The sequence below is a fragment of the Oreochromis niloticus genome, linkage group LG6 (genome assembly GCF_001858045.2).
Source record: "Oreochromis niloticus isolate F11D_XX linkage group LG6, O_niloticus_UMD_NMBU, whole genome shotgun sequence".
Taxonomy (NCBI): Eukaryota; Metazoa; Chordata; class Actinopteri; order Cichliformes; family Cichlidae; genus Oreochromis; species Oreochromis niloticus.
Window position 1 is genome coordinate 28,355,473 of NC_031971.2, and position 25,167 is coordinate 28,380,639.

The window sequence follows — 25,167 nt, forward strand, 5'->3', positions numbered from 1 at the left end:
TTAACTCAGTGTGTCGACATGCACTTAAGCAACCGGATTAGAGTCCTATTTTTGCAATAATGTGAATTTTTAAATTGTATTTCCCTGATTTCACAAGTGTTCGAAAAGAGATTATTTGTGCTGGTTAAATAAGTTTCCACTAATAGTTTGTTATTTGTAAAATTCAGTCACATGTTGATAGGAAGCAGTGTATCTCATTGATACTTATGTTAATAAGCTGCAAGTGCTTCTAACAATCACATTAGTCCTGAGCTTGTATAGCATATGCTATTTCACAATGTCTAAGTGTCTGCATTGCAAATAATTATGTGAAACGTGCACAAACATACATGAAAATAGAATGTTTAAAGAAAAAGCGAGTTTTTACAGTCCTAAAGGCTTGAAAATAAATATTTGGTATGAACACCTTTATTCATCACCTTACTTAAGTACAGCCTGAACTCTCCTAGGCAAGCGTTCTTGTAATTTCTATAAGTGGAAGGATCATTAAAGCTCTTTTTTGGATGTTGGCTGTCTTTTGTTTTCCTCTGTCAAGATAAGCCCACACTAATATTGAGGTCTGAGGTCCGGGGAGGCTAATTGATGACTGATGGTGTAACATTGTGTGTTTTTCTATCCAGGTTTGAATTTACTGCCATAGCAGTTTGTTTGAGATCTTTGTCAAGCTGAAAAAATAAACCATTAAAAACTGGAAATGGTGGATCACATTCTGACAAATTCTGTTCATAATTCCATCAGTCTTGAAAAGTCCAAAATCACAGGTTGAAATGCAGCCCCAAATCTTGACTGACCTTCCACCATGTTTTAGAGATGCCTGTAGACACTCACTCTTGTCCCGCTCTTCTGATCTCCTCCGTACGTATTGATTGGACTCAAAAATGTAAAAGCGTATAAGATCTTTTGTCAATGATTTTCAGTCCAGTCCTTGTGGACTTATTCATACTTGCTCTTTCCCCCTTGGGTTTTTTAAAGCTTTTTAAAAATGTTTTTTTAGGCATGATTCATATGTCAGTGTTTACTGCTTCAGCTGCAAGAAGCAGAATGAAAATGAATAAAAAAGCAGCCAATGTCCAAAGAAAAACTTTAAAGTTAATTGAGAGAATCTTGAGCAAAGAGTACTACTGCTCAAGAAAACTTACGGAATTACAACAAAGTCTGGCTCTTTGGAAGCAAAATATAAAGAAATGAGAGGTGACTCAAGACTGTTGCGCAGCACTGTGCATATCTCAGTTTCCCATGTGATCTGAGATAATGCACATTTTGGTGTTCACCTGCAGCCTGGATGGACTTTCTAGACTTCTCCTGAAGCCTTGGTATTAAAGCTGCACTCTGACAGTAGAAGAAGGTTTTGTTTACATACTGTAATGATGGAGGGAGGGAACAAGGGTTTGATTTACTTTGACATCAGCCGCCCATGTTGATAACATGGGTGGAGAGTCTAGGATGACCCCAGTCTTTAACATTATCCCCTTCTGCCCGCCCCTTCCTCGCCTGCCGGGAAACCCCTGTTCAGCTTCACCCTGCCAAGCTGTTCATTAACAGGAGCTGGTTGGCGTCCTGCTTGCTAATCAAGCTGGATTGGAGAGTCTGGCTAATTAGCCGACATCACTGCGCTGACCCCCCATGCTTCTGTTTTCATTACTGTCTCTTGGCTGCTTTGAGTCTTTTGATCAGCCCTCTGCTCTGTGTCTTTTTTTATCCATGGCCTCGTATGCAAATCTGCCTGACACACTACTAAAGGGCAAATGCTAAAATGTTTTTAGAGATACGAGGATATATTAAAGAACAACACAACACTAATTCAAAACAAAATGAAAGCATACTTTGGAGTGAATTGTTCTGGTATATCTTCCATCCATAGCATAGGAAAAGCTGGCTTTTGATTAAAAGCACAGACTAATGAGACAAAAGTGTGTTTTAAGCTCGTCAGTAATGTTCGTGCACTTTCTCCTCTTAAGAAAGAATAAAACTGATGATAAAATAACTGTCTCCTATTTTCTGCTCTGCAATCATAAAGTGCAATCAGACTGGGATGCGCTCTGTTAATGTGTCTCTGTTGTTGTTTTTAAGAGAACATCAGATTGTGCCCATCCCTTTTTAACAGCTCCACTGGTGCACACATGTTGTCACAAACTGTGCACACATGTCTCTTTATAGCTTTGGGAGCTGAGCACACCAAACTGGAAATAATTCTAGAGAATTCTATTTTGCATCTAATGCATTTCTGCTGTTGTAAAATCGCCCTGTCTGTGCAGAGGACATCTGGGAAATCCTGTTGGCCCTCATGTTACCAAGGGGCATCCTTCATACTACATCATCCAGTCAACACGTGCTGTAACACCACCTGGCTGTGGGCTGCCATCGCGGTCTTCCTCTGTTGAGCCTAGTGATTGAGTTCATCGTTGCTTTCGGTGTTACACTCTGCTTCCCCTGCTGTTCTGGCAAAGCAGCGCCACCCAGTCTGTCTTGAATTTCCCATTAAGACCCAATTAGGCTGTAATAGGGGATAGAAGCCACAGGAGTAAACCCTTCTGTCCCGCAGCTTTCAGAAAGAATGTGTTAATGGACAGCCTAGTGTGTGCAGTGATGTGTAGTCAGGTACACTCATTTACAGGTTTCATTTTCTGCACCATTACGACTCGCTCTAGTGAATCTTTAAATGGAACTTTGCGAACCAGGCACAGCAGACAGTGTAAACCTACCAGGCTGGATGCCGATAACAGTTTGTTTTGGCTCATGTGCTTAGCTACAAGTGGTTCGACGTGAGATATATATTTATTTACAACACATGACAGCCAGCATCACTCATCCATTAGCCTTGCACCTTGGCATGGTCCCAGGGAAGGAAGTGTTTTCCTTTTGCGTATCTTAACTTTTGAAATGAAATTTTGTGCAGACTTGAACTGCTGGATGTACTTTATCTACATGAAATTTAATACATTAATTTCCTTCTCATTATTGTAGTAACTCTACTGTCATAAGGTAGTGTTATTACAGAATTGTCCATCCATTCTGAGCCTGTCCTAGCTGTCATTGGGCGAGAGGCAGGATACACCTTGGGCAGCCTGCCAGTCTGTCGCAGGGCTAACACAGAGAAACAGACAATTATTCACACTCTCAGACACTTTAGAATTACTCGCCCGAAGAGAACCCACACAGACATAGGGAGAACCCACATGGGGAGAACATGCAAGCTCCACGCAGAAAGGCTTTGGACAGATGGTGAACCTTACTGTGAAGCAACAGTGCTAACCCCAGCACTGTCATGCTTTTTACAAAATACCTGCAAAATTTATAATAATCCTCTTTAGCCGTACTCGAACATAATGCTAGTAACCTATTGTTAGGTTACATTTTATACATATTAGCATCAGTGTAAGCAACACATCTGTACGTTTACAAACGTGCCATCTCTAACACTGGTTTACCACTTCTTAGACCATTTTCATTCAGTGCAGCTCTAAACTTTTCAAGAAATTGAGCTGCAAACACCCGATGCAGTCGCACAGGACATCAAACAGTCTTTAACCTGCCAGCTCCCCAGTACAAAGTACTAACTTGTACAAACATGTATTTATTTGTCTTTTTGTTCTGAGTGTTTTCCATTATCTGGGAACATTAAGCCATGGTTCGCCCTTTGAAAAGCTGATGTGAAATACACAATTCATGTGCAGCCGAATGTTTGTCCTAGTTGCCATCACTCATTCATGCCGTAGATGAGGGAATAAAGCAAAAGGGGAAAACAAGAGGATTATCCTTCAGGATCAGCTGTGTGTGGGTGGATGTGAGTAAGTACTGCAAGTGCAGTCTCCCTCCCTCCCTCTCTTTCACTCTCTCCACTCATGTCTGTCAACCCCTCTGTTATCCCTGTGTGTCCTTGGCTAACATAGTAACTACTGACCTGTAGTCAGTGTGTTGGGGGTAACTAAGTATAGGTTTACAGTGTTGGTATATGCTGCGTGTGAGTTTGCAATTACATGAAAAGAATAACTGCCATTAATTAAAGAGAACAGGTGTTAGCATGTATAGATGTGTATGGTGTCGAGGTTGCAAAGCTTCTGTATCAGATTTACTCTCAATGCTGAATATGTTGTATTCTACACCCTCGTGTAGATCGTTAATTTCTCCTTACTTGACTGTTTCACACATGAAAATGTTGGCAAAGTTTGCTGTTGGTGTGAGCTGTTACCCCAAAGTTAGTCATCCCAGCCCAAACTGTGATTTTTCATCTAAAAAATAAATAAATTAGTTAAACAAAAAAACAAAACAAAGAAAAATGAACCCTTCAACATGTTATTTTCCTGTAAATCATAATTTATTTTTAGATAAATAACACATCTTCACAAATTTAGCACTTACAGCAGTGTAGCCTATTTCTGCAAGGTCTGAAAAGGAAGCATTTCTCTTAGACCAGTAATGGTGTAAAGCCTCAGCAGGCTGACATGGAAGAAAGTGGCAAAGCAATCGAATGAGTCTCTGTTGCATTAGTCCAGAGGCCAGTGTCAAACTGACTGAAATGACATTGATCACTGTGGCGCCTCACTGCGCGATACTGTCAGCTCTCGCTGAGATACGGGTCATGCGTCTCCTTTTACTGATGATTTATTTCTCTGGGTTCAAGCTCTTTTCATTCGTTCTACGTTTGACGCTATATTTTTCATGATAGAAAAAAAAACGGAGGGATATTCTCAGGACTGGTACATTTTCTCATAGGATAAGAGAAGCTTTCCTGCTTCCAGGAAATATATATTGGCAAGTGTTCAAATAGATGCAGGGGAAAAAAAATGTAATGAAGACTATTCTGGTTAGTGTTATTAATCCAAATCCACTTAAAGGGTGTTCTAACTGAAATGAATTTACAGGACAGCACAAGTTGAGAATGAGCAGCAACGCACTTTAAATGTGTTCTTGGAAAAATGGCAGTCTTCCAGATTTCTCTCTAGCAGAGAGTACTTCCGAAGCATCATGTTGTATGTGTGAAATTAATGAATGTATGCAAGTGACTGGGAGCCTACCCTGTATACCGTATGCGAGTGCTGCTGTAATATTTAAAGTGATCTGTGCCTTATCACATGCCCTACACATTATATCAGTAGCGATGATATGCCAGCCATATGTTTACGCTATGCATCATGCGTATGTTTGCACTGCTCTTGCTATTTACTGCTGTGTACACAAATATATGAAAAAGGGAGGTAACTGGTTTTGCTTGTTTAACAGATCACATAAAGAAAAACGAGCTCAGACTTTACTTAACACCTGCAGATATTTACTTAAGAAGTTTGTGCCCACTCCAGGTTGATGCTGTATTTTATGTGCTGAAAGGGAGTGTTAAGTGAAATGGACTTGTAATTGACGCATACTGTTTCGCTGCTTAGTTGAACTGGACTAAAGGAAGGATACCTTAAGTAACGTCAGCTCACTCCACCTGACCACTATTTATAGTGTTGCAAATGTAGCATTATTTTCCTCAGCCTATTTTACCTGTAGCAACTCTACTTTTATCTACCAACACGTTTGCCTGTTTTGGCTTGCATAAATGTTACCTTTTGTTCTCCACATTCCCCTATTTGAGTATCCAAATTTCCCCAAATTTGCAATGGTTGCCAGTGGGATGAATGTTGATGAGGCTCTGATAAAAATGATGGATGCTGCATTTACTTGAAAGGTAGGAAGGGATGTGTAAATGCAAATATCGGTCCAGTGTTCATGAATGACAAATGCAAATGAAGAACAATAGCTGGGATGTTATTTTATTTCTGTCTTACAATACCAGCCACATGTCATACAGTGTTTATATTATTGCATGTTAACAAGCTCATTATTTTTTATGATATAATACATAATGCAGCGTGGTGACATTTGAGGGTCTTACTGTATCTGTAATTGCATTAATGATGCAAATCACATTGAGTCATTTTAATTGATAGCTGGAATTCATTCATTCACCACTATCCTAAAATCAAAATTAAGCCTTCTACTTGAGTATAATTTCTCTAAACTTATTTTATGTCTTTAATTTTACGTGATAAGAAGTTAATATAATCATGTGGCAAATGTGAATCTGCTATATGAGTAGCTCTGTGCATTGCAACACTGTGCCAGATCAGTTTACAGCCTGTAGAATGCTTACAAGAGTGTTCATACTCTAAGGGAGCTGTGGATGACAATATTTAAGGCATGTCAGAAACATTAGGCAGGTTTTTTGCACCAAAATATTAGAGTTTGATAGAAAATGCAAAAAAAAAGGTTACAACTAAGGTTATGTTGCTGTATACAACTGAAAATACTAACAGAATCAAGTATGGAGGTTTGTCTTCCATGTTGGAAAAAAAATAATAAATCCAACAAGTAGTTCTACAATTTTTGCAGAGATGTGAGTCATACTCTTCCAGACTTACACACAGTTGTGCACTCTCATGCTCCCCATTAAACCCTAATATTTTTCATACATTGAGTGATGTAATAATCATGTAGAGAGCCTAGAACAATGAACAATTTTAATAGAATAATAATGAAATGAAAGGCTTACACATATGTTCACAAACAGTTTAATAGGTTAGCAACGGAGCAACAAATCATAAGACACTGCTACATTTTTCAGACACTTGTATTGTGACTGTAAAGGAAGATGAGAATACTTTTATTATTTTAAGACTTTTATTTTGTATTACCTTGATAATATTTTTTATTGGAGTAGATTTTTTTAATTCGAGAAATATTATATTGTAGCAAAGAGTCGTGGATAATTATTTGAGTCAACTGCACTGTATTTCTTACATTGGCACTCTTGAATTTATGAGCTGATCTATAACAATAGCAAATTATTAAAAAGTTGTTGCAAATTGATCGGCTTGTCACCTTCTGTACCAGAAAATAACCAGTGATTGACGTCAGTTAAGAATCAGCAGCATATTATCTGCTGGGTGATTCCTCTGAGGTATTAGGTTGATTCATTTTGTCCTTCATTGATGACGATTGCCTTTTTAACGCAGTGCCATCCGAGGGCTGATTTTCCACCTCGTCCCTTGCGCACAGAGATTTCTCCAGATTCTTGGACTCTTTTGATGATATGTAGTGTAAATAATAAGATATTCAAAGGTTTCAGTCTAAAATTGTAGATTTCTTTTTGGATCTGCAAATACTTGTTTCAGTATTTAATTTGCAATTGGCCTTTCTGGATTTGAATACTTGTACTGTGATAAATGACTTTGAGCCCAGTGTTTAAATAAAACGAACAGCATATTTTCTCAAAGGTTGTCAACCATTTATTTTCTTCTTCTTTTGGTCTTTGCAGGATCCCAGAACTAAGCACAAGTTCAAGATCCACACCTATGGGAGCCCCACCTTCTGTGATCACTGTGGCTCTCTGCTCTACGGCCTCATTCACCAGGGCATGAAGTGCGACTGTGAGTAATTAAGTTTAAGAGAAAATTCATTCTGTGAACCGTGTTTTCATAAATGAGCATGTGTGGCTCTACACCGACTATGTCGTAGTTTAAAGCCATTTTTTCAGCAGGACTCTTGTCAAAAAAAATATCATATGGGGATCTGTTCCCCTCCTCCTGACTTCCACTCATTAAAATTACACATTGTCTCTCTTCACTGTGCGGCTATGTTTGCTGCACCTTCATAATAAGCCTCGTATCAAAGCTTTTCTGAGTCTTTATTAATATTTCTTCCTTAGTTGTCTTCCCTTTAATCTTGCATTAGTGGATTAACGTCTGAAAGCCTTAATGAGCTCCTGCATTATCTGCTACATACTCAGAATGGCAGTTAGGCAAAATGATTGCTCCAGGGTGTACAAAAATAGAGATGTGGAAATGATATTTTAGCAGATCAGCCACACCTCTAGTCACGCCACAATGTGATTACACATTTTGGTAGTTTTAAGCACTGTTAACACAAGGTTGTGCCAGGGAGGTACAAATAATACAACACTCCCAAGGAAGAATGTGTCAGCACCATAACCGGTTTTCATTTATTTTCACCTGCTGACCCGATGACGTGATGATGCAATCACCATGCAACTGTTCCCAATCCATGAAACGACAGCTCAGCTGACTGACACACATGTATGAATATGGGTCATAACCTTGTTAACTGCTCTTCAAAAAAATAATAATTTAACATTGTGTAAAGATGGTATTCTTATATCAGCCAATCCAGTGGGACATTAAAATGGTAAATGGCCTGTATTTATATAGCATTAAGGTTGCATGTGTAAAAACAACGCTTTTAAAATATGGAATATATTTTGCTGTCCATCTTTTATAATATATATATGTCTTCTATATAATGTACAGGTAAGTCAATGCATCTTTATCTTTAAAAAGAAATACTTTTTTCATGTCAGTCAATTCTGAGAAAGCTCCCATTCTTTTTTCAGTCACCTTTGTTTGATTTGCATCAAATGCATAATGTATAAACTTGCTTTTCTCTGATATCTTATATCTCTTCTGTCCCACCAGCCTGCGATATGAATGTCCATAATCAGTGTGTTATGAATGTGCCCAGCCTGTGTGGAACTGATTACACTGAAAGGAGGGGGCGTGTTTACCTCAAGTGTGAGGTCAGCGGAGATAAACTGCAGGTCACAGGTAGGCCTCATAACCCTTCATAGACACTTAATGAAATGAGCTTAAAATGCAGAGGGGATGTATCTGAACCGACAGATTTATACTAATGTGTCGCTCCGCATCAAATGGGATGAGGGTATAGATGGTTGCAGACGCTATTGCTCTGGTTCAATTGCAAGCGTGGATCAATCTCAACACTTTACCCTTATTGTCAATAATCCCTGATTGCCCACTTTCAGACACACACATTCACTGTCTATCCCCGCTGCCATTACCTGAATTGAACCATCCTCATTAATTCTGCCTCAACTCGGCCTGCTTCCGACGCACTGTGTCGAACTTCTAGCTACATAACTGGCCTTGAGACTATTGCCTATCAGTATGCCAAAAGCCTGCTCGCTTCTGGGTCATAGATCGATAAAGTTTCTCCTGTTTAACATTCTGCTGTAAGAAACGATTCACAGTTTCGACACATTTGGAAGGCAATCCCAAACCAAATATGTAGTCCTGCAGTGGTGTGTGGTCTGCTGCGTAGGCCTTGTGTTGATACTTTTTTTAAACAGTCACGACTCGCTCTGCGTTCGCTGGATTTTCTGTGTAACTGAATTGTCTCTGCAAAGCAAATTCAAGGCTTGATTTTATTAATTTATGTCCAGTCAGAATTACACACAGACAGGATCTGAGTGTTCTCCTTGTGAACAGGGTCATGGCGCTATAATTATATGTCTCACTATTATTCATTTGAAGGCTGCTTCACATGATCATGTCACTGGCTGTTATTGGTGTTTCAATCGCTGATGCATCTGGTTTTAAAGAAACATCTGTTAAGCTTATTAACAGATGTGATATATTGTTAATAGCATTTCCTTAGTGCAATATATAAAATAGTGATGACATGTTCCATAAACCTTCGAAAGGGAAAATTGTTTCTTGCAGCCATTTGTTATGATTATGTTAGCAGGCGAAAAAAGAGTAAGGCTATGTGAGAAATATACAGTACTGTGCAAAAGTCTTGACTCTAGCAGCCTGTCAGCATAGAACATAATTTGTTTTCATTTATTATGTTGAATTTGTGAAAAATGCCAAAGATAACACAGTTTGAGAGGCTTGAAACAGTATTACTGCACCAACAAGGTGGTTCCCAAAGAGCTGTTAGCTGAAAACTTGGTATATCTGCTGTGGAGTGTGTCTTTAAAAAACTGAGGAAACTGGACAAGTGAAGGATAAAAGTCGTTGTCTGTGTGTTATTTGTCCTGTCTTACTGCCATCACCCTCCACCGTTCAACAACAGCTCGCCCCCCCCTCCATGAGCCTGGTTCTGCTGGAGATTTCTTCCTGTTAAAAGGGAGTTTTTCCTTCCCACTATCGCCAAGTGCTTGCTGAAAGCTGGTCGTTTGATTGTTGTAGTTTTCTGTGAATTATTGTAAGATATTTACCTTACAGTATAAAGTGGCTTGTGGCAACTTTTTATGATTTATCTAAATAAAACTGAATGGAAAAAAACATTTAAAAAGAAGATGTGTCAGACATTAAGACTGAGTATCTGAAAATCATGTTTTTAAGAAATAAGAAAAAGTCCAGAAGACATGACAGGACCTGAGAGATGCATCTGCCCCTTAAGTTGATCCATTTATTGTTGACAGAAGGCTCATCATAAATGGTCTCAGTGGAAGGGTGTCTGCCAAGAAGTCATTCAGACAGGAGAAAAGACTGAGGCATGACAAATGAGGAGTAGCTGAAGATTTTATCATTTTTAGTGTCACACCAGTTTAGGGTAAAGATTCATGTCTCTCAACACCATGCAGTAAGTTGTCTCTACACATCAAAATGTCTCATGGTTAATGATGGAAATTTACTAAAATATAGCAATTCCATTATGAATATCACTTATCAATTCTTTATTGAGAGTCACCACCAACTCTAAGCAACATATCAAAGACATTACAATTATGCAAATTAATTGCATGCTGTGGTCAATTGTTTGTGCATATTGGAGGTATTTTCCCTCTTTGTTGGGATCAGTGTTGGGGTTGTTACACAAAAAAAATCCCTACCGTAATGAGAGCAAAATTAAAAACCAGCACAAAGAGACTTCAAAGCGATGGGTTCAGTGATTCTACAGCAGAAACATGAACAGGTAGAAATGGAGGTTGTAGCCTGATTTCTGCTCCCTGTTGAAGTTCAGGGTCTGACTGCTGGGCCGGGGTCGGCATTCACTTAGCTTTCACATAACTCTGGGCTCTTGGCTAGCTTAGCATTAGCATGCTGTCTGGTTAGCGTAGCGTTAGCATGCTTTCTGTGCAGGTGATTGCAAAGAGTCAAAGTTGTGTTTGCAGTATAATGCAGCTGTTTCTGCCTTGAAGGCAGTTTCCACTTTACCATTGCACTCTCGTCCGTGTTTGCTATGAAAATAAAAGCACTGACAATATTCACGCTTTAGACTGTGACTCTATTTTTCTTCTCTAACAAACGAACTGAAATCAGCTGATTGCAGTGCAAGTGCAAGTGGAATCATAAGCAGGACTGATATGCAAGCAGAGTAACAATTCCAAGGATTCCCATCCCTACTCAGGATGACACATCTTGAGCGCAGGATTGTAAAAAAAAAAGAAAAGCAAAAGGTTTTTGACCTCCTGCGAAATCTATTTCCTACTTTTTCCACCAGCTGGTGTCATTTTGTGTCAGTCTGTCTGCGTTTCTCTCTGTGTCTGTGTTTGACACACAGTATAGAATAACACAGTACATATAACCAGACAGATACATAACTGTCTGACTACAGATAATTCACAACCATAAAAGACAGAGCTATTAAACTTTGTGTCCAGGTGTGCAGTAGTGATCAAAATGAATGCTGAGTTTGAAGACAGTTACAGTCCTATTTATGAGTACTGAGTAAAGAAAGCTGAAATAAGGGGCCAAAGGGGTTGATGCCCCTTCTGACTTTAGGCCTCCTGTCCGATTTTTCTCTCTCTCTTTGCTTTTTAGAGTGTTCCTATCACAAGATAATCTCCAGTTTCTATATAATTTATGTGTTTATTCGTCTTTTGCATGACTCGCCTAGCCAATTTCCAAATATAAACAGCATACAACAAGATGAAGTGTTTTCGTTTATAAATAACAAATCATTTCAGTTTTCAACTGTTGTATTTGGAGACAGCATAAAATAATCCTTTCAGAGCAGATAATGTCTGACCAGCTGCTGTGGTTAAGCTGAGATAATTTCATACATAATCTGTCAAATGTATTCGCTGTTACATTCCCAACTAAATGTGGCACAAAATGAACACTGTTAGATAGTGTTAGATGCTGCCATTTGTGCAGATTCTTCAGTGTTAAGTGTGCAGCTGTTCTAGGAGGTGTGGTCTTAATTGTGCATTACTGAACAAAACTCTGTTATCAACAGGGACAGTTTGTACCAGCTTAATAATAATGATGCCAAATGTAGAAGAATAAAGGGGAGCAAATAATAAGTTTTTATAGCATTCTGTGCAAAATCTAAAACTGCAAAGGAATGGTTAATATTGATTTTCAGCTCTTTATATAAAAGGTTGTAAAAATAGTGGACTGTAGACAGTGAACAGTTGCCCAACTGTGCAGTTTATAATGAAAAAAAGAAGAACCCAGCAGTGTGTGTGTCATGTAGGAACCCATTTTGTGTTGTATTTCAAGGCATGCTGTAAATCCCCTGGCTGAAATGATGCATTAGCACATTAGCTAGAACAATAGTGATGGCAGAGAGTTGACAGCAGGCACACATAATCACTGAATTAACTGGCTAAAAGGGGTCAGTGCATTACAAGTCCCTGCTGAACTTCACTGACATTCACTTATCAAATTAACACTAGAAGAAACAGGGTCAGTGTTGGCAGGGAAATGGTGCAAATGTTAGGGAATATGTTTTGAGTGAAGAACAAAATTAATTGGACGGTTATATCATTTCTGTGCTTATCTAAGTGTTATCTAAGCACAATTGTACTCATTTTTTTGTTTTGCTTTCCTGGGCTAAAAATATGAAAAGGAAAAAGGAACAGATGGTCATTTATTGGTACATAAATCAATGATTATGATTGATGTGGATTAATTTCATGCCCTTTGGCACTATTAGTGGAATTATTGCAGTTTATAGTAGTAATACACTTACCCGCTGGGTTAAGCGTTGGGATTTTAGGACTGTAATTAATCATTTGGATGCAAAAGAATGTTTAAATGTTTCAACAGAGTTCAAGTGTGACATAAAACAGAAAGTACAACTATACCCATGAATAACCAAGATTAGGTTTATTCATTCAAGAGCGCTCTGCAAGAGTGGAGCTGTTATGCTTCTCGCTCTCCTCCTCGCTTTTGCACATTCAGTCTCATCTGGTTGCCAAAATTCAACAAATAATAATAATATCCTGCTGGCATTTTTGGCCGCAGCTCCTTCAGAAGCATTTTAGTCCAGTATTTCTTTCATTTTTGCTGAAATCTGCACTGCCAGCGTATCTCAAGATAATAAAAGGTGGATTGTTTCGCACATTTTCACACATACTATATGCACTGTGTGAAAACGCCTGCTAATTTGAAGCTTACATGCGTTTAAGAGCTCACGAGCGTGCACGTGTCTACATCGGGAATAGGAAACCACCATTATCACCTCTAGCTGCGTTTCGTGTGACTCTCGGCCTTCTGAGGCACATACGGTCAAATTCCTGATGTGGACTCAGTGAGGTCAAATTTGCATGTGATCTCTGGTTAGCGTTAGCGTGTGTGTTTGCGTGTAGGTGTGTTTGTGTAGAACTGCTGTACCAGCCTGCAGCCCACTCAAGCCAGATTGCATCGCTGATTACATTAGCTGCTGTAGATGCCCCGCAGACAGCCTGCCAAACAGAGTCCTGTTACAGCCAGTCAAAAAGTTTACAAAGAAGGTGTAGCAGACAGCTGGGAACAATAAAGTCCACATCATTTTCACATGCATCATTCCACAAACACAGAAATATGAGTGTTTACAGACTGGTGTGTAGGTAGTAGGTAAATCTTCTGAAAGCTTCATAAAACAAAATCCCTACATTGTTGTTAAATGCAGAAAAAGGTTGCAGAGATTTTGGAAAGTACATTTTATAGATAGAAGTTGAGTACATAACAAACTTACAAACTTTTTAATCAGAAATCCATAGTCACCTGATATCTGACAGAAATTGGAAAGATTTATTAGATATATGCGAGATACAAGCTGCTTGAAAGTGCAAAAATACCTTTTTTGCTTCACTTTCGTCTCTCTTTTACTTTTTCCTGTAATTGGGAGGGGGTCAGACTCGTTCTATTGTTCTTAATATACACAACATATTTCCCTAGATCCCTTGATTCAAATGAGGGTATTTGGTTAGAGGCCTTTTCTAAAATAGATGCAGCTGTGTGTGTTCACAGTTTTTGCCTTTTCATATACATTTGCCCCACAAATCAGCAGCTTGGTTAAAAATGCTCTCACATGTAAAACATGACGAGAGTTGGAATGGGCAGAATTAGTAGCGTGCGATGGTGCCTTTAAGAGGAGAAGGAAAACTTGATTTCCTGTGAGTGGATAATGATTAGTATTAGAGTTCTTCAGCCAGAACTACAGTTCTTACACAGTGTGCTGTGATTGAAGAGTTTCTCCAATTTCCTTGAAATTCCCCAACTGGCTGGAGCCAAAGTGTTCAATAGGAAGTGACATAGATGCCAAGGGAAGCAGCTGCGCTTTAATCAGATGAATGAAGTCACACATAAACTGCAGTAATAATAACAATATGAATAATAAGAGGAATAAAATGAGTCATTTAATAACAGCGAGAGGTATTTGTGCAGTTTGTGGAAACATGCATGTTAAGAGTGTGTTTTGTCAGTTGGAGCAAAATAGAGATAGGGATATGGTGAGGAAGACAAAACGAGATCTGTTTCTCTGGTGAAGGACAGAGATAACCCACTAACCTTGTTTTCTGCCTCTTATTCCTGCACACAGCTCTCCTCTGTTAGTTGGCTCTGAGACAACAACCCTCCTGGGGTTTTTTGCAGCAACCTTATTGTTCATTGATTCTCTGCAAATTTTTCCAGAGTTGGAGAAGTCTTTTGGTAGAGAGTCCTTTACCGTACTTTCATTTTTCTGCTTGTTTACTGTGCACGAATGTAACAAATGAATGGGGTCAAACTCGGTTCAGGCCTAGCAAATTGACTCTAAAGTATCACTGGGGGACGCTTAACCTCATTTCATCCTTCAACAATATGTACTTTTACCCGCTGCGATCATAATAACTCAGTCAGTGACTAAAAATGGGCTTCACTCTTACCATTACATCTATCAATCTAGGCAGTATATAAAATACTGAAACTCACAGGGATTCCCTTCATACTTTTGCCAGACTTTAAGATACTCCTGCTAGGTGGCGTTTTGTTTGAGGATTGCTCCTAATCTTCTCCTGTTATTTTGCTACTGATATATATAATACATACATAAATATGTATACATAATGCAGCCCATACATTGTTCATAACACTGCTCACACTGCAGTAAACAGCTGACACTGAGAGGAGACTCCAGACAGACTGGAGGAGGACGTTCTGCAGAGGCCGACTCTCTCATAACCTGATAGTTATGAATCACATATGAGTAACCTGATTACTGATTACGTCCCTGCAAACATTAAATTAATAATACAAATTGCATTCAAACAGGTGTGTCCTTAGTTTTGGTCTTGTAGGGGTCAGTGAGTCAGTAGATTTAAGAAAAGAATGCCAGTAATGAGCAACAGTACCGTAGACATTCTTAGTCTTTCAAATATAAAACCAGATATTTACTCTGCAGAGACAGCACAAGCTTAACCCTGGGTAATTATTACAGTTGAGGTTGGTTCCCGTGTTGACTTACCCAATTCTTCAAACTAGCATCATTCACCACCCCTCTCACCTTCCTTTTATCTTTGCTTTAACCTTCCCATTGGACTTTTGTGTCTCCTTTCTTCAAATGTGCCTCTGCTAGTTGTTACATTATACCTGCTGTAGGAGTTTACATGTAGGTGCATTGTAGGTGTGTGTAGGTCAGATTGGCAGCGGAGGCTATAGATGTGGGTGGATCAGTGAAGCCAGATTTGACTGTTGAACCTTGGAGGTGTAGTTACACTTTACAGTAATCGAGAAAAAAAATTCACCCTCGATGTTGTTAACATCTTCTGGCTGATGGAGCTGCAGTTGCTTTTGCACTTTTCTTTTCCTGTTGCTGCTTTTGTGGTTTTCTCAGTACTGATAATTCTTGCCAAAAATAGACAGCGTGAGGTTCGAATGAGATCCTACTGCTAAAATTCATTGGCCTTCAACCATAAAGGAAAATACAAATTATTTAAGCATGTATGTAGTTTCTGGGTTCATGGTCAAGTTGCCAAGGAGACAGGAAGTGACCCAGTGTGTGTGTATTTGTGATAGCTTATAGTAATAGTCACTCTGCAGTTTTATGCACACAGATGGTTTCTAAAAGTTTTCCTGTCACATTTTGGATATTCGTTTGCCAATATATTCTGCACGGTGTTCCATCAGTTTTGTAGTACACCCCCTTTCTTACCTTTTCTTCCCAATGATCAAACTCAATTAATTAGCAAAATGTCAAAATAAAAGTCCATTCTGGTAAAGTGTTCATCCTCACCTGTTCATTCGAAATGATTAAAAACAATTCTTTACTCTCTGAATCCAAAGAGGCCTTGCTGGAAGGCACAGTTGGGGTCGGATCAAAGCTCTGCCTGAGTTCTGGCGGAGGTTACGCCAGAACTGCCCAACGACAAGCTGCATCCACTCTGCAGCATTTTCTCAGAGTAATTTCCATTTCTTTGTAGTGTCTGAGTCATTCTGCAGAAAACCCAACGAGTTCTTGCCAAGAGAAAATTTACTTTAAAATCCCGCTATTAAATTTTCCCAGTGAATCAGAGCTAAGACGGAGCAGCTGACAGCACTTGTGATGCTAGCGTTGCCAGCGTTTTTCCACTGCAGGGTGTTGGCCACTGGGCCAGCAGTGTCTCCTGCCTGAAGATGCAGTGAGCTCTTTGGCTGTACAACTATGTCCTTGTAATGAAGATATGCACAATCTGAACAGTACGATGAATATATTATCGTTTGAAATACACTTCACAGCTCTTTTAGCGCCCATTATGTTTTCAAGTTTTAATAAATGCATTGCATTCGCTGAGATAATATCCTCACTCATCAAAGTAGTAACAAGCACAGACATTCAAATTTCTGTGGCGTGCTTGTGCAGGCTGGTCATTCCATTTCCCTTATGCTAATGTAATGTAAGATTACATTACATTTTTTTCAGGCCACTTTGTAAATACCGGGCTTTCAAGAGACAGAGTTAGACACACTTAAGGCACATTTGCTCAGGGAGGGTTTGCACACAGTGTTTACACAAGGAGGTGAAGAACAAACATGGCTGGCCTAATTTTTGAAGTCGGGTCATCCTGCTTCAGCCGAAGACGAGGCTTTGTGCGTCTCTGTAGATGGCTTCGCAAAGTAAATAAAGACTTGAAAGACTGTGGCTTACCACAGCATAATATTGGGTTGTTGTCATATCCATGCACACTCTCTTATAATACGCTCTTTATTTGTGAATCATAGCTTTGTAGATTGTGGAGATAGTGCTGTTCCAGCGGTTCTGGGGAATTAAAAAAAAACAGCGACCGAACAGATCAAAAATCAAATTTGGGCCAACACCTTTGTGCCAGATTAAAGCTAAGCTAAACTAGACCAAAGTGTCATCACAAACAAAGCGTAAATGCTCTGATTACAGAGCATTTACAGTAATCACTCAAAATCAGCAAGAAGAGGCAAGTAGAAGCAGCTGTTTACAGCGGTCTCTCTTCACTTCCCTGCTGTTTCCTGTCTGTCTTTGAATCCCTGCGATAGGGAAAGAATCTAATTGGAGTCAAAAGTTTTGTTTACAAGCATGAAAAGTCAGCAGGCTAAGAAACCAAACTCAGTGGCGACTTGTGTCTGTGTTTCTATTGATCTCATGTTTCCCTTTTCTCTAATATTACAGCATACACTAACAGTAATGGCATCCAGTGCATCCAGAGTAGGCAAACGTCTTAATAGTGCCTTATATGGATATTAAAAAAAATGGGCAGAACTGAAGCCATGGAGAACGCAATGATGAATTTATATAACTAAAAAAATAGTCCTTATTTTGATTGTTTGTGTTGTAAGTTTAGTTGTTCTGGCTTCTTAACCTAAAGCTTCGTTTTTCTGAAACAAACAGTTGCTGACAAACAGTCATGAATGGAAATTTGGTTAGAGTTGTGGAGGAGTTTTTCTGATTGGAGGGAAACTGTTGCTTTAAATCACCTTGTGCAGCTTGCTTCTGTCCTATTAACACATAAATGCACACACAGACTCTCTCCTTCCTTCAGTGTCTCTGTGGACCTCGGAAAGCAGCTGAACTTTGTTGCTCCGGGATTTGTGCTGCTAGAGTCCCAGAAGTCATGTCATTGGTATTCCCAGTGTGTTTGTCGGTGTCCTGCCTCAACTCCCTCCTCTCAGCATGTGCATACTCCCTTCACACCATCTGAACATATGGCTCTGCTTTTCATCACATCAGTTGTTGCTTGTTTGGTTTTTCTTATCTCGTTTTTGCGCTCTTGGTTTTGTTACGGTCTGTGGAACAGAAATGGACAGAAGTGGTTTTTGAAAGTAAACATGCACATTTGCACGCAGATGCAGTTTTCAGCTCACTTGGACTTACACAACAACAACAAAAACATAAACTATCACAGCTATTTGGCCCAAGTAGGTCGAGTCGGTTTCATAAGTAGTCGTCTATCGTTTAGTGTGCAGCAAGTTTTCTAACAGTGCGAATGAGAAAATCAATAATGACATCCAGCTGAGGCAGAGAAAACAGAAGGAGCACCCATCGTATGAGAAAAGAGACAACTAGAAGATGCAAAATCATACTAAGATTATATAATATGCAACATTTTACAGATGGAGGCCCATTCAGGGGTGTAAAACAACAACGGTGTTTATATATTTGATATTCGGTATTTCATTTCAAATGTAGTTCCCCTTTAACTGACAGCTTTCTACAACTCAGCAAAAAACTCACTCAGAAATTAAGACTTCTCACACATCTGGTTTGTTTTGTGGCACACAGTTGTGTGTGTGTGAGCTCTGTGCCTGCAAAGCTCAATTAGACAGTCTAGAATGCCCCCTACTGGTCATGACTGGAAGTACAGTTTTGCAATGGCTCTCGGGGACACTTCAGGTACTTGTTGTAATGTTGTGGACAAAGCAGAGCTAAAATTCAGACACACAGTTTCTCACATATACAAATATTACTTATCCCCCCCCCCCCCCCCCACACACACACACACACACTTTGTTAGTTAAATTTCTTGGTTGAAATTTGTGGTTAGCATAAAAACATCTATGTCTGATCAATCATTTATATTTCAACCAAATTACCAAACTATTCAAACTCACAAGCATAACACACCAAGAAGTGTCCCTTTTATATGCTTTACAGAATGTTTTTTGGTCCCAGGTCTTGGCATACATGAGGCCAGAATATGAAATATTCAAAACATGACCTTTACCGTCGAAGGATTGAAAAAAGTCTGGTGTAGAAGTTCAGCTTGCAGCAGATATTAAATTCAACTTCACTTGAATATTAGATGTGCAATCAGTGCATAACCATTCACTGGACTACAATTGTAGGTTCACACAGCACTTCAAGATTAAATCAGCCTTATAGAGTTACACTAGCATTTCTCTTCTATTCTGTTTTTGTCATTGTAAAAATAGCCCATGTGAATTCAGGTCTGAGACTACAACCATTTTTATAGCAGTTAGAGCTGCTGCGCTTTTAGGGCTACAGTGCCCACCAGCTATTATGTCAGGAAGAAGAAGAGATGTATTCATTTCCATTGCATTTTCTTCTGTTCGCGAAATGAAAAGAAATTGAAATAGAGGTTTATCTACAGACTGCAGTTCTACTGCAGAGTGCATCTGTATTAGAATGCACTCAATAGCAAAGATGTTCTTTGAAGATACTTATTCAACACATCTTGACTGGATTTCTGAGGAAGCCGAAGGTTGCCAGTTTAGGATCACTCAATATCTTCCCACACCTCAAGTTTCTCCTGGAAACGTCTGACGCTCCTGTGAAGTGTGCTCTATCTCCCTCTCTGTGCATGTTCTACAGCAGCTTGCTCATCACTCATCAAACTTCACACCCCATTATCATCACTCGACGCCCAAATCCTCCACCACAGGTGCTGAGAATACAATACACCATCATTGAAGTGTTATGTACTCTTTTCAAAGATCCTTTTGATTCTGTTGCGATTGTGCATAATGTGGTTTATTCTGTAAAAGTCCAGTGGAAAATTGGGCTGTGTTTTTACCCTCTTCTTGGAGCGTCTTGACGTTTGCAACAGCTGCTATACTAACCCAACAGTGTCAATCTCTTATTGATTTTGTTCATTTATCCCTCCTAATCCTGCCCATCTGTATAACATTCAGAGTTAAAACACCAGGTTTAGCAGTTCTGTCTTGCATTCTTAACACACTGGCTTAGCGCCTTCTTTTCCAGGTCAAAGATCATTTAGCGTTGTCAGCCCACCGTTGCAGTGTGACTGACAGGGCCACATGGGGAGACGTCTCCAATCCCCAGGGTATGAGGTTTAACAAAGCAGGCAGGCGTCCGTCCCTATCTCTGCGGGGACGCTAGATACATTGTGTGTCGATAAACATACTCTGTGTACATCTGACTGTGTATTTATGTGAGCATGTGAGTCTGTGTGTGTGTGTGTGTGTGTGTGTGTGTGCACTGTACTGCAGCCCAGATCTGGCAGTGCTCCAATGCTCAAAGCTAATGGAGTGCTAATGTCCCTGGTGTGCCCTTGTTTACCGAACAGCTAAATACAGAAGGGAGAGAAGAGAACCTTCGCCCACTTAAGCATGACACAGTTCGCAAATTAGAATCACCGTTCTCATAACACTTCCTGCATTTGCTCCCATTATGGCTCGGATCCATAAATAATCCTCACAGGCTGCGCCTCGCTGGTTGATCTTGACCTGCAGGTGTTCACCTGTTGATTAAATGAGAGCAACTGTTCCTTATGCTCAGGGCAGTTTGTACTGTTGTTATCAAACTACATGTGAAAGGAAGAATTAATGAATATCGGACGGATACTAGGTTGCACTTATGCTAAACTTATATAGGTTTTATATATTTTACTTGGTCTTTAAAAAAAGTAGTACGCCAGTACTGTGCAGTGGTTAGCACTGTTAGCCTCACATGGTAAAGGTCCTGGGTTCAAATCCATCAACCAGCTGGGACCTTTCTGTGCTTGCATGGGGTTAAGTTAACTGGTGATTCTAAACTGGCTGTAGGTGTGACTGGTTGTCTGTATTCCACCTTTTGCCCTATGAAAGCTGGGATAGGCTCCTGGCCCCCGGCAACCCTGAATAAATGGAATAAGACGGATGGATGGACAAATGTGCCAATCTTTTGTTTGTATCCTTCATCGTTTTCAGTGACTGAAGCCAGAAACCTCATTCCCATGGACCCCAATGGCCTGTCTGATCCATATGTGAAGCTCAAGCTCGTACCAGATCCCAAAAATGAGACCAAGCAGAAGACCAAAACGATCCGCTCCAGCCTCAACCCCAAATGGAACGAGACGTTCACTTTGTGAGTACACTGGTCCATCTTCAGCCTCTGTCCCACTCTAGGCTGTAGTATGGCACAGAAATGTATTTAATGTTTAAAGTACTAGTATTAAAAACGACTCTGTAAGCAAATGTGTTATTTTTTATTAACCATAATGTGCCGTACAGCAAGCTGAGGAATACAGATAAAGACCGCAGACTATCAGTAGAAGTGTGGGACTGGGATCGGACCACGAGGAATGACTTCATGGGAGCCCTTTCCTTTGGCGTGTCAGAGCTCATGAAGGCTCCAGTCTGTGGATGGTAATGCTGACTTGTTGAATGCCCAGTTACTGTTGATCTGTATTTAGTGTTTAGAATGACAGAGTATTGATTGATGTAACAAAAGATGTTGAAATATTAATAACTTTTATGTTACTGTTTGTATTTACACTGTTAATCGTAAGTAGTTGTTCATCAAACAACAACAAAAATATCAGTAGTTTAAGCTCTCATCAGTTGCTCCTTGGTACCCAGTAAATGCTTTATATCACAGCTTTCATCCAGGTTTTAACAAACACAACATCCTCTGATGTAAACAGAATGCTTGGATAAGCTTGACATTTCTTTATTACCTTTAATCGATAATTGTTGAGACTGTTGGTTTATTGCCAGCTATATCCAGGCCAAGTAGATCAAGCTCACTGAAAGAGTAGAGAGGTAACAGAAGGAGGGGAAGGCAGATAAAAGAAATTGCCTGTTTTTTTAATCTCACAACATTTCTGTCCGTGTTTCTCTTTACGACCGTCTTCTTTGTCTTTGTTTCTTCCCCTCACTTCCTGTCATGTCATGTCTCTCCTCTCAGGTATAAGTTATTGTGCCAGGAGGAGGGGGAGTACTATAATGTTCCCATCTCAGAGGAGGATGATGGTAATGAGGAACTGAGGCAGAAATTTGAGGTGAGGATTGTACTAACGTAATCAAAGCTGCGCGATCTTTTCTTTTGCAGTATCTTCGAACTGCATGGCACAAAGACAGAAACTTTTATTACACGCTCCAGACTGAGGTGGATCGATCAGATCCTGCCACCCTGTCCAGCAGAATTATCGAACTGTCACATGCTCTCCTGGACTGCAGATAACCGTGTGACAGCTGCAGCTTTCACAGAGCTCCTCGGCGTGCTCTCTTTGAATTCTCAGGCTTCACTTCTACTTTACATTTTTTTCCATGTTTGTGGATAATTCTTGTTATTTCATTCCAGACAGAACCAAAACTTCCATGATGAAGATTAATGCAGAAAGGGGGATCAGCTTTGGTAATATAGAGTGAATAAATAAGCAGGGGATCTTCTAGAACAGCAGTAGACTGCTGCTTACAAACAGGTGTTTATATTGTGCATTCTGACTATTCTCAGTAACACGTTAAAAGGATGAGGAAAATAATCAGCTCCTCCTACTTTGCAGTAATGTTTAAGCACACATTGTGTTAACAAAAAAGATATTATTTGATACAATTTCATGTTCTTCTTGTTCGAACCTGTGTGTGTCTGGCCTGTTTGGGGTGAATTATTTCACCTGGTATTCTCTGTCACAGTTTGCAATGAAAGCCCAGGTCTCTAGAAGACGTTTTTAAGGTTACTTTCCACGACCTTTCTGCTACACATAGTTGAGAATAAAGGGGGTGGATAGAATGAGAAAGAATAGAAAGTTGGGCTGGGAAAGGTCACGGCTGGGACTAACAGCCAGTTTTTAGCTGACAGAAAAAAAACCTCACGCTCGTTAATCTGGATTCAATATGAGGCTCGATCATTGTCTGGAGTTTTATATATGTGTGCATATTTTTAAGTATATGGAAACACTTAGAAAAATGTTTCCATATTAAAATAAGCTTTGCCATAAAAATAATTTCCTGTTCAGCTTTTTGCAGCTTTACAAAACATGTTCATTACATTACAGGAGAAGCTGCCCTGTGTAATGACACAGTAACAGAAATACATTCTGAAATACATTCAGGCAATGAGAAAAAAAGTGATGATGATAAAAAAAAAAAGAGAGAAAAGAGGTGAAGAAAACAAATTTGGCCTGAAGTCAGAGAGGGTGACAGTGCAGTTGTGTTGCGTTTGTCTCGGTAACAGGAACAAAGACCAGCAGTGAACATGTTCCTCACACTGCGTGACGCATCTTGGTCAAAAATGTGGTGATTTTTCTCTCATACAGAGAAGCTACAGTAGAGTACTGTGCAAATGTGCAGTGCATAAACGGAACAGGTATTTTCAAGAGTGTTCGAGTTTTTCACATCGTTTAAATTGCCTTTAAGAGAAGCCCAGTGCATCATATCTCTCTCGTGGAGCTCAGAAGTAATTGTCTGGCATCTGTAGATGTAATATTTCATCCACTTGACTTTAATGAATGTTTTTTTAGAGTTTTTTTATGGCCTGAGAACTCCTCTCCCTTCTCTCCCCTCTTCATAAACCCCTCTGTGGTTCTCTCCCTTTTTTCCCTTAGCTTCCTGCTCCCTCCTGTGTGCTTGGTGAGACTTACACTGTACAAATGCTTCTTCACCCTATGTCACAGTGTCATATTTAATGCAAGAGTTTCTCTCTTCCTTTCTCCACGTCTTGCCCCTGCTCTCAGGACTGCCAAATTAATTTTAATCTAAAGGTAGCCCTCTCCGCTCCTCCACCCTTCTCTCCTCTCCTTCTCCTCTTTTGTCTCGTCTTGCTGTGGTGACATGTTCCTCCACTTCTCCTCGTCTCTGATCATTTGTATGTGGTGCCGCGCTACTACAAATTGATCCAGTTTACTAACAATTTGTACATTTTGGCATGGGTAAAAAACATTCAGATCAAAAAATAATAATTTAATAATTGAATGAAATAAGCCCGATGGATATTTAGTAACTCCCCATTTTTGTGAAAGTACAGCTCTTCCTCGTTTTCACGGCTCGCATTTTCTCAGAGTTTGACAAAGGATTGTTAGTAAATCCTGATTTACTGCTTACAGTTCATAGCTATACATTTGTCTGCATGTGTGTCTTTGTGTTGTGCACCCGTCTTGTCTGTGTACGCTTCATGTTGTGTGCTTATGTCGATGTCAACTGAAGTATAACCCGTAGCTAGTTACTTTTCTCATCTCACAGCTGAACATGTGTCTGTAAATGTCTGCTTCTTGAACCTGCAAACACCTCAGTGTAAACTTAGATAGACGTCAGTCTAAGGCATAACTACATGGATGGAAATATTGCGTATTTGATATACTGTATGAATAGAGAAATAAACCAGATGCAAACACTAGATGTCAGCATTGAACTGAGTACATGGCCAGTAATTGTTCCTGCTCTTGTATGTGTGTCTGTGTGTGTGTATAAGCAATTATCCCTCTCACCTTAACGTTTTTTTAGTCTCCATGGTTAAATCTAGAAGCTGTTTTTAAAACATAATTCATGAAGTCACCTCTGGGGTGCCTGTTTATCAGAAATATAATAGAGATCAGGTCATTTTTTTGACTTTTCTCGCTGGTTTCTTTCTGTGAAGCTGCAATTTTGAACATATACATGTCTGTAAACTCTAACTGGAACCGCCCCGTGGACTAAGTTTGCTGATCGAAAGGCTCGACCACATGATTTAGTGTCATATTATGAATGCTGTATCTTCATTCATATTCTCTGTGTTTGTCTGCGTGTACGAGCCTCACTATTGGCCCTCAACTACCTGTCTATACAAGTCAGCTGTTGTGGTGTGCGCCTGTACACAAGTGTACTAAGTGAGTTAGACCTTTTGGCTCCCTTTTCCCTGTGGTTGCAGGACCAAGCAGTTGTGGAAGACTCTGATCAGGTGCGTCTAAAAGGAAGGAAGTAAGGCTGCTGCTTGCTTGGCTCAGCCAGGCTTGTTTCTGTGGCTAAAGCTTACGGGTGTGCTGTGATCTGGTGCGGTCTGCTCAGCTTTGTG

The 25,167-nt window shown here is 39.8% G+C and overlaps 1 protein-coding gene across 3 annotated transcripts in view; it reads left to right on the forward strand.

Annotated features, from left to right (window-relative positions):
• Window positions 1-25,167, forward strand: part of prkcaa (protein kinase C, alpha, a) — a 130,455-nt gene that overhangs the window by 64,629 nt on the left and 40,659 nt on the right. The window contains exons 4-9 of one of the 3 annotated variants that reach the window (XM_025907858.1): window positions 7,298-7,409; window positions 8,472-8,600; window positions 21,108-21,264; window positions 21,411-21,545; window positions 22,087-22,180; window positions 23,855-23,881. In XM_025907858.1, the coding sequence (XP_025763643.1) occupies window positions 7,298-7,409; window positions 8,472-8,600; window positions 21,108-21,264; window positions 21,411-21,545; window positions 22,087-22,180; window positions 23,855-23,881 (654 nt within the window). Of the gene's footprint in view, window positions 1-7,297; window positions 7,410-8,471; window positions 8,601-21,107; window positions 21,265-21,410; window positions 21,546-22,086; window positions 22,181-23,854; window positions 23,882-25,023; window positions 25,054-25,167 lie in introns of all 3 variants that reach the window. The other 2 variants (XM_019359705.2, XM_019359706.2) reach the window with 2 other exon arrangements.